At 37.7% G+C, this 16,514-nt stretch overlaps 1 protein-coding gene across 9 annotated transcripts in view; it reads right to left on the bottom strand.

Moving 5' to 3' along the window:
• Window positions 1-2,667: 2,667 nt before the first annotated feature.
• SULF1 (sulfatase 1) overlaps window positions 2,668-16,514 on the bottom strand; it is a 147,740-nt gene continuing 133,893 nt past the window's right edge. For 7 of the 9 annotated variants that reach the window (XM_014883523.2, XM_014883520.2, XM_088176055.1 and 4 more), the window contains 8 exons: window positions 15,652-15,898; window positions 13,847-13,943; window positions 13,668-13,762; window positions 13,195-13,260; window positions 12,532-12,704; window positions 11,390-11,532; window positions 11,162-11,285; window positions 2,668-5,100 (listed from right to left, as the gene is read on the bottom strand). In XM_014883523.2, the coding sequence (XP_014739009.2) occupies window positions 4,283-5,100; window positions 11,162-11,285; window positions 11,390-11,532; window positions 12,532-12,704; window positions 13,195-13,260; window positions 13,668-13,762; window positions 13,847-13,943; window positions 15,652-15,898 (1,763 nt within the window). In that variant the 3' untranslated portion in view covers window positions 2,668-4,282. Of the gene's footprint in view, window positions 5,101-10,224; window positions 10,259-11,161; window positions 11,286-11,389; window positions 11,533-12,531; window positions 12,705-13,194; window positions 13,261-13,667; window positions 13,763-13,846; window positions 13,944-15,651; window positions 15,899-16,514 lie in introns of all 9 variants that reach the window. The other 2 variants (XM_088176087.1, XM_088176082.1) reach the window with 1 other exon arrangement.

Below are 16,514 nucleotides of genomic sequence, written 5' to 3'. Positions count from 1 at the left end.
AAAGTAAGACTTACATATTTTCATTTCCAATACATATAACCACACAAAAAAGCATCTTTCAGATCCCCCTGCATGTCACCAGTGTCCAAGACCAGAGCTGTTAAACCAAGGAAGGTGGATGAGATTGGGTTTGTGGACATGCCGGGTGCATGTCGGAGGCTGAAGAGTGCTGGAAGCCCGGGGAGGGAGGGATGCAGGCTCCAGCAGAGGCGCTTGTGGCGTGGCTCTGCACTGACACCTGCTGCCCGAGCGCCTCTGGACACACTCCCGGCGCTCCCAGGCTGGGACTGCATCCCCTCAGGTGTGACACAGCATTTCTGGAATTACTCTCTGGCTTCTACCCTATTTACTGCACATCGGTTTTCACTGAAAAATTTTGTCAGAGCACACAAACAGGATAGGGGTTTGCTGAAACTAAAGACAGAAGTTTGTTACAACATCACACATACCCAGACACCCACAGCTGCTCAGGGATTAAGTCTAGTTCTGGGCACATCTTTCTTGGACAAGGCTGTTGCACCTCTTGGCTTCTCAGCCCTCACTATTTTATGTGCTTGTGTAACTTCAGTGTAGACAGCTGCAGGCATCTCAGAGGATTTTGGTTGGGAGAGTGGAGGTGGTCTCTGCTCAGACTTGCACTCTAAAACACCTTCCCTCAACGCTTCCCTCATGAAATCCTACAGGTGACTGAACTCCAGAATAATGCTCTGATCCAAGTGTTTATTTGTTTTTGCAAAGCTGCTAGTGTGCATTTACCTCAGTAACAAGATTCACTGCTGGTAACAACTCTAAGTCATGTCCCTGCCCATGGTGAGGTTGGAACCAGATGATTTTTAAGGCCACTTCTGACCCAAGCCATTCTGTGATTCTGTGTCTAGTTCTGGAACTGAAGCACTACGCACTACTGCTCTTCTGCAGTGCTTTCAATTGCTAGGCTGTCTCAGAAGGTGTCTCACACTGTCCAAGGATGTGAGGGCAATACTAGCTGCCTTATCTTAAATTCCAGATGAAACTTTTTACATAACATTGCTACCTCCCAAAGATGAGCAAGTTTTAAAGTTCTTCCTGTCCATCTCCAGGGGCCTTCAGAAAGGAGCTGTGTGTGTACTGCCTTTCAGAATAGACACATCTCTACTGCTCTGCAGGTCACAAAAAGCCACAAAGGTCATCCTCTTGGCCGTCCCCCATGTGAGGAGCACTTGCCAGATTTAGGCACTTCCTTCATTCCTGAACTTGCAACTGCCTGTGAAAGCTTCCTGACAGTCACACCATGCACTGCTCATGGACATGACTGCCTCAGCTATGGGACAAGAAGTACTGTGCAGAAAGAAATACAAAACAAATTGGGGCAGCAACACGCTGCTTAGGCTGCATACTTAGAGAGATGACAGATTTTGGCCTCTTTAATTTGGTTTACTTTTATATTAGGTGCATGTTTCCAAGAGAGCAAGGATCAGAGCTCATTGCTGTCTGTACCTCTTGCCTACAGAATGAGTGTCCTTTATACTTTCTTTCCTCCACACTCCTATAAGAGACCTGTAGAAAAGGCTCCCACTTAGTTTAATAGGTAGGGCACTGTTTAGCTGATAGTTTAGATGACTGAGTACTGTCCTTGAAGAAGGAAGGTAGACAGCTTTCAAACTAATAAGATGTTCTTCCTTCCATTTCCTGAATGAGCACTTTAAGCTCTCAGGTACGGAGGAAGGACAAGTGGGGTGAATCGATGGACCACACTGATGTACCATTCCCTTCTCTATCTCTGTCTCAGCATCAACAGAGAAAACAGCTTGCTTGGTTCTTTCAAAGAATGTAGGGCACATTGTTGGTGCTGGATAATTCCCTGCACAAAGAGACAAGAGGTGGTTGTGTGGGGCCTTGCTTCAATTTGCATTTGTCCTTCAAGTCCTCCCAAACTCGCTGGCTCAGCCTGCTCCACACCTTTGAGATTCATCCTGTGCTTGCTACTGTGCTTTCGGGGCAGACTTCTCTCAGAAGTCAGACTTCTCTGACATTGCAGGGACTGCTTTTTGAACACTTGGATTCATCCACTTTCCTGATGCCATCAAACGTCATCTGTAACTTCATGTCTGCATAAGCATCAGAGTCCCAGGACTATGTAAAAGAAAGAAGAGTTCAAGAAGCACAGACTGAGAGGCTGAGTTTAGGTATGAAAGCAGTCTTATTCACAGGCCATCGAACAGAGTTCATATAGGGAGAAAGTTTACCTTTAAAGCCAAATTCTTTTTCATGCTGACTCTTGTACAAGGAGACACAAGTCCTGACTAGGGATCTATGGTTCACTCTGGGTAAGCACTGCATGTCTGGTCTGCAGTGCTTTGGTGTCACAAGGAGAGCCATGCAGGGAGGGGAGAAAGCAGCAAAGCAAGACATGGCTCCATGAAATATTGTTTTACTTCTGGGAACTGCTGGTTGTGCATGGAGTTCAAGGAAAAAAGGACCGGATGAATTTGGAATTCAAATTAAAATCACAGCATGTCTTAAACAAAAAAAAATCCCCAAACATTACTCACATCTCCAGGAATAATTTGTACCTATCAGAATGTTGTGTGTTATTTTGTTACCTATTGCTTTTAATGTGGATGGATTCTTTAAACTGAAACTGTTAACATATTTTTGAAATAAAACTTACTCAGGAGGAAAACTGGATCATGTGGACTTCTCTGAAGCAGGTAAAGTAAAACACTTTTTATTTCAAGAAATATTGCTTCTAGACTTTCCCGAAGCCAGAATTGTACTATAAAAGTATCACAGAAATATTATACAAGATTTAAAAACACAGTTTGTATCCTAGTAACTTAAAACCTATGTACAAATAGCATCATTCATGACCATAAATATGTTTTTCTATCAATCAGCCCATGACACATACATCAGATAAAGAACTAGTAATTTTAACATATTTACAGAGTCCATCAAAAAGACTGCTTCTTAAAATTATTAAAATCCTACTAAAAGAATCTCCTTTTTAAAAAGTTTCAACTTAAAATACAATGTAATGAGTGTAAGTTTAACCTGCAGTGCTTGCAATAGCCAAAAAGTATTTACTACACTAAATAATATGTAACAGGTAGGAAACACACCTGTGAGTTGGACACTGTGGAATTACGTCTGTTTGAGGTAATTCTCTTTTGTTGCTGTTGTAATAATTATGTAGAAACTTATAAAAAAGCAAGGGAAAATATTAAGTTTTGAGTAATACAGGTTTTTAAAGTCATTTTTGTATTATACTTAATACGATTTAATGTTTGGTAAAGTTCAAGAAAAAATTTAGAATACAACAACAAAAATTATTACTAAACTACTATTTTTTTACCCTCATGTGCCTTTTGTGTCTGAAATAATGGAAACCTAACATGATTTTATCATTCCCTTTAATGCCTGCTCAAAACAAAAAAGAATTTAAGACTCAAAATGATAATAATGCTTTCAAGATATTGCTCAGAATAATGAAAATCAGGTGGGGTGACAAAAACATTTATGTACTGATGTAAACCTTTCTACCAGTATCAGGAAAAAAAAAAAAAGGTCAGAAAAATTAATGGAATTTTAATACTGACAATACCAACATTTAGGGAAACAATCCAATTTAAACAAATCCTTCTACAGTTAACAATCATTAGCCATACCTTTCTGTGAGTAAATTTATTAAAGCAACAAAAACATGCAATATTTTTGCCAAAATAATATTTGAAGATTCTGTTTCCACAGTCCCTGGTGTTTATGTCTTTCAGGTCAGTCTGTTTATTGGTTTCACAATTTCATAAGACAGAGAGCAAACTAAGAAACTCTAAGGTATTAGATGCATAAATGGTATGGCATACAGATTTTAAAAGTGCATTTTACTTGAAAGCATGGCATTTAGAATTGCCAGTGGTTAAAGTAATTGATGAGAAAGACATTATGCAGGCATACTGTGTGAACTGAAACACTCAGTCATGGTGGGATCATTTAGAAATAGAGAAAGTGTCTTGGACATCCTTTTCGAAGAAATAAGTTTTAGCTTTCAGAGAATGTGCTACTGCATTTGAAAGTTAACACTGTTTCTTTTAATGGAAAACTGAAAATCTTGTTTCCCAGTGTGGAGAATTACAGTGAGAGCATGTGCACGTGAATAAAAAAAAAAAATGCACAAATACTGAACTGGGCTCAATTTAGCTGCAAAACGTATCTACAATAAACATGGAATGTCAGTTGTCTTGATTACCTTTATTAGTTTGCTAATAAGAAAAAGGAGAACTTATTTAACAGTTTACAACTTGATCTAATCCAAGGAGAGTGGAGCTGAGGCACTGCCTTCTGCATTTAGGATTTGTGAACTTTCTCCTGCAGGACTTTGTTTGGTTTTTTTAAAGAAAGTTCCTTCTTCCTGGGTACTGACAGGCGAATCGCTAATGGATATGTTTACAATCTGATGAACGAAGGGTTCATCAGACCTCATGGGAAGATACATTTGGTCTTCAAATATATCTTCCACAGTGTCACTATCCTGATGAGTGTCTTTTTGAGGAATGCTGATGGGCTGTAGCATGAAGCTGTGCCGGGATTCCAACTCTCTCAAACCGTTTCCACTGAAATCCATATCAAACCGGTCCGACTCTTTATCCTCCATCCATTTTTCAGCTGGATGACTGCTTCTCCAGTGTGCGTCATTCAAACTACTTTTCTCAGGAATATCATTGTTTAATTCAAGTTTCCTCTCCTGGCTTAAATTCACCGTGCTCAAAGCAAGGGCTGCAAAGTCTGTTGGCACAATAAGCTGCAGCTCTTCAGCACTCAGGCCGCTGGACTCCTCAGCAGAAGTCATTTCCACCAAGGTGAATGGCGTGGATGATTCGTCCCCCTTGCTTCGACCAGTGTTATCCTTGTCTGGTTTATTTTGCTGGTAGTAACTGTTCAGCAGTGCAAACATTCTATCTACATCCTTCAAGTAATTAGTCCAGTCAGCCAGACTAAGTCTAAAGTTGTGTCTGTATTCATATACACTTTCATTCACACTGTACAAGTCTTCCAGTCCTTGCCAGTCAATGTCGCCAGTGAAACTGGGCAGCTTAGCCTTCCCATCCATCCCATAATTGTCCTCTGTTGAAAGAAAGAATAAAAGCTACTGGTGAACACTATTAAAGGTGCAAGCAAAGCTTCCGTGTGTGTTTCTATTTCAACTGGCTTGAAAGCACCACTGTTCATAAAGTGGGTGGCTCCAAGTGAAAGACACTCTTTGTCACCAGGTGAATGGTTCTGGCCTTGGATGTGTTCACAGCCCTGCTAAACACACAGCAAGAACTCCCTGTCTCCCTGTCCTGCTACATCCCTGGGCTGAGTAAAAAAAGAACAAAGTCTGGTCTAATGGGGCTTTGTGATGGCATTCAGAGGTAAGTCCTTCCTCTGATATTTCAAGGCAGGAAAAATGTTTCAATGCACAAATAATCCATTTGCGTTTCTTGAGTGCTCCAGCAAAATATGCAATAACCAAACCAGTTAAGCATAAAAGAGGGGACTACCTCTGAAAGCCATTGGTGTCCTGAATTTCAGTGCCCACATGAATTTTGTTTCTGGTCTACAAAGCAACCAGGCATATTTTATTTAGTAAATGGTAGCCAAAGGGGGCTTTAATTTATTTTTGTAAACATTCATTTTAGTTTACATGGAGCAATGAGGGGAAATGAAAGATGTAAAAAATCTGTGTGAATTAATTTATAGGAGTGCACCACTTTGTAAAATAATGTTAAAATATACACAGAGAATCTTCTTAAGGTTTGGTTTAAAAAAAAAAAAGCTTTCAAAGAAAACATCTAGCAGCCTTTTCAAATAATAGGACTGAATAAAGGGTGTAGATATGGGTCTATATGTAACAAGGGAGCTGCAATTTTTATTGATCACAGCCCGAAAATGCAAAGACACAAAAGAAACCCATTTCCAAAATATTTTAAAAATTCGCTATAGTTACTATAGTGACTGAGATTATCACCTGTGATGTGAAGCCCATTTTGTACTGAAAAGTAACACTGAGCAGCACCATTTTATTTAATTCACTGGGCAGGCTGAATTCACTGGAAAGATTTTATCAACAAGGTGGTCTACAAGGAAAAACAAATCAAGCAATGCAAACATTTGCCAGGGAAAGTGACAATTTTGCCCTTACAAATGGTATTCCAGGCAATCTTTAGTAATTAACTCGCTGATAATGATTTATTTTCTTCATGAAAATGTACAGGCAGGTAGGCTAGTAGCAATTACTTTAGAACTTCAAGTGGCTACAGTCCAACCATGTGAACTGAGCTCAAATCCTCATCTATACTGAGCCCTGCATCACCACGGATGGTTCTTGGCATCTCCATTAATTTGTTTGTATTTTAAGTTGCCCATTCTCATTACTCTAAGAATAACAGAAGATAAAACTTCTGTCTGTCATAGATTACATTCTTTGCTTCTTACTAGGCTGAGATTTCACAGTAACAGAATTTCTCCAATATTTAGTCCATCACATAGAAACTAAGAAAAATACCATTATGGTTAAAATACCTTGAGATTTTCTTATAGTATGAGGCCTTACTCTGCTGCCACCAAAAGGAGACCACTTTCATTATTTGCAGACACCTGAATCTTTGCTCTTAATTGGAAATATTTTGCAACATAAAAATAAGTGCTTTTTTTTAACTATCAAATTCTAGAAATATGTATTTTTGCAAACATTTGACAATCTTCCTGATGCAGGAAGAAACAAAAGCTTTTTGGATTTGGCAGAACAGCTATGACATAGCGTCTTCTTTCTTTCCTGAAGCAGACAAGAGAAATTAAATCATGGCTTGGCCACATGAGAGCCATCTTTGAAAGTCAAATTATGGGAAATCTGTTCCTGGAACAAAAGATAATTAAATACCACAGAGATTTTGAGAAAGATTTAATTTTCTGGTGCTTAGAGACATAAAGGGCCCTAGAAAACATCAGGTGAGGGACTGCTTTAGCGAAGAATTTAGTCACTAAACCCTCTAAGATATATTTTTCTATTATTATTTTTATTGGTAGGGGGTTTTTTGGTTTGGTTGGTGCTTTTTTTCTTTGCCAAGTCAGAGCCTGTATAGGAAAAAAAAAATTTGTAGGGACAGTCAATTGGGTTGTTATGTTATGGCAGGAACTGAAACAGAAGTGATGCTGTTTGACTGGTAACAGTTTTGGGGACACACCAGGGGGCTGAGGGGCAAAGCAGGAGCCATAAAGGTGCCTCTGCTGGCCATCCCCAGCAGGGGGACAGAGGCTTGAGCTGGGTGGCAAGGCAGTGGGCAAGTCTGGGGACCAGTGCAGAGGAGCAGGGTTTCTGAGGAGGCTCAGCAGCAGGGCAATGGGGCTGTGCTGCACAGGAGTAAAATCAGCGAGGAATTTGCAGTGCTCCTATGAAACAGCTGAAAGTCTGAGTCAGAGCCACAGAGTCCTTCACTCTGGATCTATTTTTTGCTCTCTAAATGTGGCACTGTTTCTGCAGTCTCAGAGAAGTTTCACAGCTGGGAAGGCACTGGGAATTGTTCCATGATCTTTGTGTCACAAAGAAGAAAATAGCTTGTTTGAAGACAGAGATAACTTGTATTCATACACGTTAAACAAACAGGGAAGCAAGGTCTTGGAGCTATTTTGGTTGACTGGGCAAATTTCTTCACATTTAATACCCCAGCTTGCAGTAAGCATGAGAAGTTTCCCATTGAAATTAAAGCAAACAGAGGGAAGAGAAGAGGAAAGAAGAGGTTTTTCCCCTGTAAGAAATTTTGTTATAAATAAGTATGAAGTGGGAAAGTGCAGATGAGTTACATTTGAGAAATAGCATGGCAGTGGTTTCCATGATCAATATTTTGGAATTTCTCAGCTATGACAGATCCAAAAGAGAAAAAATTTGTTGCTAGCTGTTTAAAGCAAAACTTACTGATGTCTTTTGTTGTTGTTTGATTGTTGGTTTCTTTGGTCATTTTCAGATCAAGCTTTAGTTAAGCTTTACTCTCCATTTATCCTACCCAAGCATCCTCTATAATGCCATCTGTGCGTGTTTTATCTCAAAACTAATAAGAGATTTGGATATATCTCCTTTGAGACTAAAGACAGGTGGGTAAAACCACATCCTTAATGGTTTTGAAAAACTTCAGACAAGTAGGAGTGGAGAGAGGAATGTGCAGTTCACACATCCTGTTATCAATGACGTCTGCAGAGCCATGCTCTGTCCCTCACAGGGCAGGGGTGACACCAGCCCTTCCCTGCTGAAGCTCTCTCTCCCTTTGTGCCAAGCAAACAGCATTATACTGGCTATTGCCACATGGGCCTGTTGTCCCAGTTTTTTACTGCAGCACAGGCAGTGCTTTACTAGCTCAGGGCATTTTGGACTGGAACCAGGTCTGAGTGGAGAATCTACAGGATCTGAAGAAGCCTAAGGAGCAGTTCAGATGACTTTCCATAGCAGATCGTTGAAATGATACCTGACAAATGGGGTTTGTTAATTTTCTTTTTCTTTTGTTTGGTTTTTTGTTTAAGAAAAGAAAAACATTCCACCAAGATGGGGCTTGAAACAAAATGTTGAACCCATTGAGGCATCTCTGTAAATTGAGAAACTGGGTGTCTGGAATGTCACTGCACAGAACAATATTGCTTGTGTTATATTATACCTGCTATTTATCATGGTAGCAAAACATTTATTGTATGTTCCTTGGCATCAGAAGTTAAAATGTTTTTGTTGCTAAACAGTGTAGGAAGACATAATTTAAAGATTAATCCTGTGTGCTCTGTTATTTCATATAATCCTACAATTCAAAAATGCCAGTTCTGTTAGATCTGTAGTTAAAATGAGGAATGCTTACTTACAAGGACTCCTCCTAATGAAAGATTTAAAAGCATAATTACAGGGATTACTTTCTATCATTGTAGCAACCAGTTCCCACCAGGATGTAACGAGCAATGCAAACAGTGGGATACAAACCAAAAGAAAGCTTATAATTTTCCTAGATCCCAAAACTACTCAGTTGACAAAATACAAAATTGGCTGCAAAAGAAAATTTAGCTGCTTAAACTGGAGATCTATACATTGAAATACATTAGGTAAATTGTTCTCTGACTGCTGGAAACTAATGACAAGGTTCTTTTTGGAAGACTCTGTGAAGAAGGTTTTATGTAGACTTGTATATGCCTTAGATTCCCTTGTTAACTTTTCAAGTAAGCAGAGTATATCACAAGCTACTCCTCCAAAGTGTATAGAGATGAAAATGTATAAAACTGATAAACTGTGAAAAGGAGTCCAGTTTAAATATGACACTCCACAGATGTTAATCTGTTTTCACCCTGAGAACAAGGACTGCTCAATGAACAGCAAGTGAAGTTCTGTTAAGACCTGCAGCTTTTCCAGTCTCTTCAGGTTTTTGCTTTATGTTTGTCTGGTTTCTCCACCAGGAGACACAGTGCTCTGCATGATAATGTAGGTACAATAAGTAAACTTTTAAACAGAAAAATATACTTTCAAAGAGCTGTCTGTCATGTATTCCTCAGGTTCAAGTGTTAGGTTTAAAAAACCCCACCTGGTGCCTTTCCTCAGTTCAAATAATACAACCTTTTTAGGAAATTTAATTTCATGCTTGTCTGATCTGATCCCAGCCCAAAGGAGCTTCATCTTTCTGCCACACTTAAAGTGAACACTCTCCTGCTGACTTCTGAGCACAGGCTGCTCATACTGAGCACTGCTTTTGCTTAAAGCAGTGTCTGCCAACATTTCCAAAAGCCAGTGGGAAGATTTTGCTTTGCTTCCATAGGTTTGACTAGGTTCTTTGTACCTCAGAAAGCCTTTTAAGCATACTTAGCTTACATTTTAAAAGCAGCTGTGAAGACTTACTAAATAAAACCAGAAAAACACCTCCAACTCATCCAAAATCAACATGATAACATGAGAGCAACCCAAAAGAGGTGATTCTTTCTGTGAAATTTTCCTTGGGCAAACATCTAAGGAGCACAGGCATGAAATATGAGCTGTATGAAGTCTTGCTATGACAATGAGCTACGTTAAATGCAGAATGGTAGATCTAAAAAACAATGGCCAAGTTCAGTGTAGGGTAGTTAGAAAATGCATGCATCAAAAGCTATGCTGTGTGCAACATGGCAGGATACAGACATTAGTTGAAATGGACTGGAATCATGCAGTTATTTGGAAAGAAGCTGCTGAGGAGAATAAAAAAGTGTGGATACCTGTGTGGATCATAGCTTCCTCCATCTTTATTTCCTGATATAGGAAAATACAAGAGTAACTTTTGTTAGTGTTTAGAACTTGTAAAACCATTCAAAATGTAGTTTTCCATGCACAGCATCTAATTCCTAAAAAGAAATGTACTGTGTTAAATAAAGACAGAGCTGCAGTCCAACAAAGATTTCCTGGAAGTTTTACATAAAAGAACTGAAAACCCACAGGTTTTCAAAAATAATGAAACCCCCCAAACAATTAGATATTGTAAAAAAGAGAAACATTTGTAGATGTAGAAAGAGATACAAAGAGGCAACACTACAAATTATGTAGAATGGAGCATTCCTGTGAAAAAATAATAAATCACAATGTTCAATCAACCAAAGTTAAGTGCAATGAATTCCAGAGACTTGAAGTAAAAATACCAGCTTTGTTTTACTCAGAGACTCTTGTAATGAAATTTTGCTTTCTTCAAAAATGAAGGAGACTACTGGTGATTAGAAGTTTGCAACATTAAGTCTCGGTTGTGGCAAGGAACCTAGAGTTGTTCACATAGGCAGACAGCATTTGAAATAAACACAGGATTTAATATCTCACTTGACACTGGGAGGAAAAACTAATGAAATAAACCCTGCAAGAGAGAAAAGAGTTATGGCTGTGAAGATCTGCATGTGGATGTTATTGATTAGCTCCAATAACGATATCCCTTCTGCAGCATTTCTGTCAAATGATGGGTTTTGCCATCAGTATCTGTCAAGAATAACCTGTGCAGACTTGCAAAGAAGCCTCCTGGTCATGCAGATGTGCAAGATTGGTGTGTATGGAGAATTCCAAATTGTTCAGAGCAACACTTGGGAGAGTGACATTTCATAAATACAATCAGAACTTAAGTAGATGAAAGCAATGTTCATAAAATGGAGATAAGCATTACTATTTTTCTTGTACCTGTTTCAAGTCCCTTTGGCCTTGGATTGCACTGCTTGTAACCTTGACAACTTCGCAGTTCCATAAGCTGGATGTGTAATTGGTTCAAAATGCCTCTTTCCACTGTGTGAACTGTATTGGTCAGCTGAGAAGGAGAGGAAGGAAGGGAAATTATACTTGTTAACAAAAATTAGGGAAATCCTGCAGGAGTCTGGTGAACGACATTTTGTAACAGGGAAAGGGGTTTACCTGATAGGGATCAGTGTTCATATCAAAATATTCCAAGAAGCCAGTGGCAAACTCACAAAACAGAAAATTGTGGGTGTCATTAACTGTTCGCAAACACCAGTAAGTGTTGTTATTGGAGCTTGTGCAAGCACAGAAAGAGCCCACTGTAATTAAACAAACAAGTTATCAGTTTTCAGTCAAAAATAATATGCTTGTTTCTTCTACTAGTACCTTTAATCACAGTAATAACATACTGGCATTGCCTTATGTTTTTATTGAGATTTATTTAGATTGGGGTACTGTGACTAGCTGTGAACAGTGTCGATGTTTTGAACAGATTTAATAAAAATAGCAATGGTATTACAATACATTAGCTCTTTAAATTCTGAACTGTGTCAAAAGGACATTTTTGTACCCCATGACTGTTGTTGGAGCATTGCCAGAAGGCACTGCAATATGAGAACACTTTTCACAACCTTTTGTTACTCCACAGTTAAAAAGAAATTAACCAATGTTATTCTTGTCTTTAAAACAAAATCATACGCATGGGCTTTAGGAACATTTTTAAATGTAAAGTACATATTAGCAGACAATCAGAAGAGATTATCACTAGGACAAAATTCCTTTCTCCAAACGAAAAGTTGTTCTTAGCAAATTTTCAGCTTGGAGTCAAATGTGTTGTAACTTAATCATCACCTGATCTTGAAATTTCTGAAAATAAAGTTTTCAATCACTTTTCTTCCTCCATCATCACTAGTGAGAAAAATACTGTTTTTGCTGAATACTGAGAAATGTTTAAGTATGTCTCAATAGGATGGTAATCTATATACCCTGATGTTTAAAGAGACTTAAAATATCCTTTACCTCTAATATTTTATTCATATACACAAGTGCTATGCAGTTGTGATTTTGAAAATTTTTTAGCCTATAAAAAGCGGAATAATGGGAAGAATTCATAAGGGATAGTATCTACATTTTATTCACGGTAAGTTGTTTATTATAGATTTTGAAATAAAAATGTTAAAATGAAAGTAGGGCTTCTATGTGCAGAATTTTTTGACAGCATTAAAAGTCAGAATAATGCTCTGATTGCATGAAGTGGAAAACCAGCAATACAGCAGAGGATGACCTAGATGACATCTGCATTTTGACACAAGACTCACAGTTCCAGAAGGGTGCTGTTTGCCAGTGGTTGTTGTCGTGGGTGAAACACGTCAGCCCGGGCAGGCTGCACTCATCTCCCTTCTTCTGGCGCCTTCTCCCCTTGCGCTCCTTCTTCCTTCTCCGGTTCTCCTTGAACAGCTGCAGCTTGCCATCCACCTCCTGGGCTGCTTCTCTGTTCAGAGAGGAAGCTGGGCATTACTAAGAACAGTCTCTGTTTGCTTAACAACAGCACTAGCAGGTTTTCTTTTCATCTTTCTGGATTTTATAAGGGTGGAAGAATGAGAACAGGAGTTTCCAGCTCAGCTTCTGCAGCTGTTAATATAAGGTGTTCTCTTCAGCAAGCATGAGAAAGGATGCACTGCTGCATTTAGGTTTTACTACTATTTTTAAAAAAAGAAATGTATAATTTACTGATAATACTATTTTCATCCTTTTTCTATCAATAGGTTGAAGAAATATTATCCAAAAACTTTCACAAGTTGGTCCAAAACTACTGAATGTTTCTTGTGATAGCTTGCTACAAGTGACCTTTTCTTCCCTTCACCTCTCTCCACAAAAAAATGCAACAAAACCCAAACCAAAAAAACTTCCCAAATCCCCAAAACAACATTTTTTTCTCCAAAAACTCAGCTGTGAGAATGAGAGGTTAATAACAGCCTTACTTGAAGGGATGAAGATGGCTCTTGAGTTTGTCTTGGGCCTTTACACCCTTCTCTTTGTTGTAATAGCTGCAGGGGAAAATTTTTAGGATTATTAAGTCATGAAACTGTTTTTAACACAAAACCAAAACAGAAACATACTATTGTTGACATTTTCTTAAGGAACTATACAGACTTAAAATTTTCATTTAATTTAAGAAAGTTGTATCTATGTGATCCTATGCTAGGTTATAGCAGAACTACAGCTGGATCCAAACATATTAGTAGAATACAAATATATTTAATCTTAAAATGTTAAAATTTATCTTCTTGTGGTTCACAGTAGCTTCTACACGTATCTAACTAAAATAGGGGCCTACAATGGTTATAAATATAATTAATGCTTTGTTTTTTTATTTTCAATGTCAAAATCCCTGGAAAATGTATAAGCCTTAGAAATCAGAGTAGCATTCAGTATTTAGTGCCACCTCTCTTACCTCTGTTTACTACAATCACATTCATCTGGTTTTCTTCTTTTTAGGTGTCCTCTAACTTCCCTCAAATTCTTAATTTTGTCTTGGAGAGCTTCGATCTGCAGAGAATATTTCTGGGTTAGAATTATTCTTTGAAAAGGTACCAGTGTAAAAACTTCACTGAGATTATAAATATCTCTTACCTCCTTATCAATGTAAGCCTTGTGATCCTTCCAGGCTCTGGCAGACTGGTACAGCTCCCTCTCACAGTGAATAGTGTCATTTGGAAGAATGAAACATCTGTAGATGTGAGTTTAAGAAATAAGGAAATGAAGGTCAGTAGTTTCCCAGTTACCCACACATTTTTTCTCTTTCTTCCAACATTTCTAATCAATAATTTTAAAAATATTCTGTTAGTAAATAATAAAAAAATTCTACAAGGTCTTCCTCTGTTGACTTAATAGTAGCAATTGCTTTTATCTGCTTTCTCTGGAAAACTCGTCATCCATGACAGATGGTCTGTGCCTGCTAAGCAAAAAAATGCAATACGTTCTTAATCAATCAGAAATGAAATTGAAACTGATGTAAAAATCTGTTCAGAATTTAAAACCTCTTGTTAATCAAATGTGCCATTGTTTATTTAACCACCAGCTGCTGAGAAATACATTCTTCTTGCCATATGAATATGGCTCATCTTCCCAGCATGCAAAACACTCAAGAAGAGAACACACAGTCAGAGGGATGAAGATCAATATAATCAATAAAGAACAAGAAGAGCCAAAGTTAGAGGAAAGAGTACAAACATGTGGTTTAACAAAAAGTCTACAGAGTGCTTGAGTTAAAAAACAGTGCAATGACAAAAGCATTCACAACTGTGTTTGAAAAAATAACTCTACCAAGAGGAAAATAAAAGCACAAGAAAAACTGAGGCAGTGGATTGATACAGAAAATCCAGCAGAGTGCAGGCTGGGCTTTCAAAGTCACTGTGCTAACAAACAGAAATTCCTTACTTAGAGAAATCTGATTTTACAGACACAACTTTTCTTGGGTCCTGCTTCATCAGAACCCTTCTTTTAATTTTTGAGAATAAAAGAAAAAAGATGTAGATGCTTATCACTTCCATTGTTATCCTATTTTGTTTTTTTCTTCACTCAAAGAATTCTGAAAGCAATACTGTTCTGTAAATGTCAAGACACTATGGAGAAATAATAATTTTTCTGGAAAACTATTTAAAACTTTAATAATTCCATGGTTGGAAATTATCAGTGTAAGAAAGGATTATTTCTACTATTCAAAACTAACTCTCATGTTCTCCTAAAAAAAAGAAAGGAGAAAAGAGATAAACTCTATTTACATTTTACATATAATAAAAGAGATTAAACAAAGATTTTTTTTTTGCCTATATATTCCTGGATTTTCAAATAAATAAGACTCACTTTTTAAAATTAAAAATTATTTTAAGATGTTTGCCTTTTCATTCAGATTTAGTGTACCTTGAATAAACAGGTCTAATTATCTTAGCTAGTGCTAATGGCTGCAAACAACTAAGCATTAAGAAACATGAGGTAGGTGACCTAATCTGTCCTCATGTAGAGCAGGACTTCAGTCATCTCAGATTTAGGCCTCTGTTAAACTGGTAGTCCAGACTTTATAATAAAGAGCAGAAGCATCAGCTTAACAGGGTGATCAATACATCATAAGATGCATATTTTGATACAAGGGATGAATTTCCCTCTGGAGATGCCTACTGCTCCCTAGATAAAACCTAGAGGCCTCCATTTAAAATACACTAAAATACATACTAAGTATATACCACTAAATACCTACTAAAATACACATACTAAATAGAAAGTATTCCACTTCCTGAAAAATACAGCTCCGGTGTATCTAAACTCTGTGATGTCAGTTTCAAGTTCCTAAATATTGTACAGAGGGAGAAAGACTACAGTTAGAAAATGAAGATTTTGTTTTAAGAAACAAAAATACCATATAGAGAAAGCAATCATACTTGTGTGTCACTCTGACAGAGCTGGGTTGTCCTATGGCATCAGTGCCATCAGCGACCATTGTGTCACGAGCAGCACGAGCAGTTTCCTCTCCTTCCTCCTCATTTTCGACATTGTGACGCTTGGTGATACTCCTGGTCTTTAGCACCTGCAGTTCTTCTTCTTCCAGATTTATGTCATAGATCTCACCCTCAAATTCCACAGACAAGGACCGGGTTTGGCGAGTGTGAACGAATCGAGGCTTGTATTCTGAAGCAGAAGAAACATTCACAGTCAAATATATATATATATCTATATGTATATATATGTATATACATGATCCATGCCATGAACACAAAACATATTCCAAAGAGAAGAATGCTGTTCAATAAAACCAGTTTATTTTTTCTGTGACTTTACAGAAACTTATTTAATGATTTTTTTTATACATTGTGGCCCACATTATCATAAGTAGCATGAAATTTTGATTGCTTTGAGGTTTGCATTTCGTGTTAGTCTGATCTTATGCCACAGTTAGCATCTATATCTTCAAATAAAAAACAGCGTCTCAAAAATCAGATATCTAGAAAGAGACACTAAAAAAAATCAGAGAACACAGGATTAGAAACCACTTTAGAAAATGAAACCATTCAGTACTCTGAAACAAGGTCACCACCTATAAATTGGCATGTGACATATTTAATGTATACTCTAGAGTAAAAAATTAATTTTTTAAAGGTTAGCCCCTTTTAAAAGGTAAGAATTTAGAGGGTAAGAATCCATCAGGTATCAGTATCTGTATGTATCTTTATGTATGTATGTACATACACTTCGACATGTATGTCATCTGTATTTATGTGTGCAAGTCATAGACCACCAAAAAATT

Source organism: Sturnus vulgaris, chromosome 1, assembly GCF_052056855.1.
Source record: "Sturnus vulgaris isolate bStuVul1 chromosome 1, bStuVul1.hap1, whole genome shotgun sequence".
Lineage (NCBI taxonomy): Eukaryota > Metazoa > Chordata > Aves > Passeriformes > Sturnidae > Sturnus > Sturnus vulgaris.
Note: the sequence above shows the minus strand (reverse complement) of the source record. Positions and strands in the feature narration are given on the sequence as shown.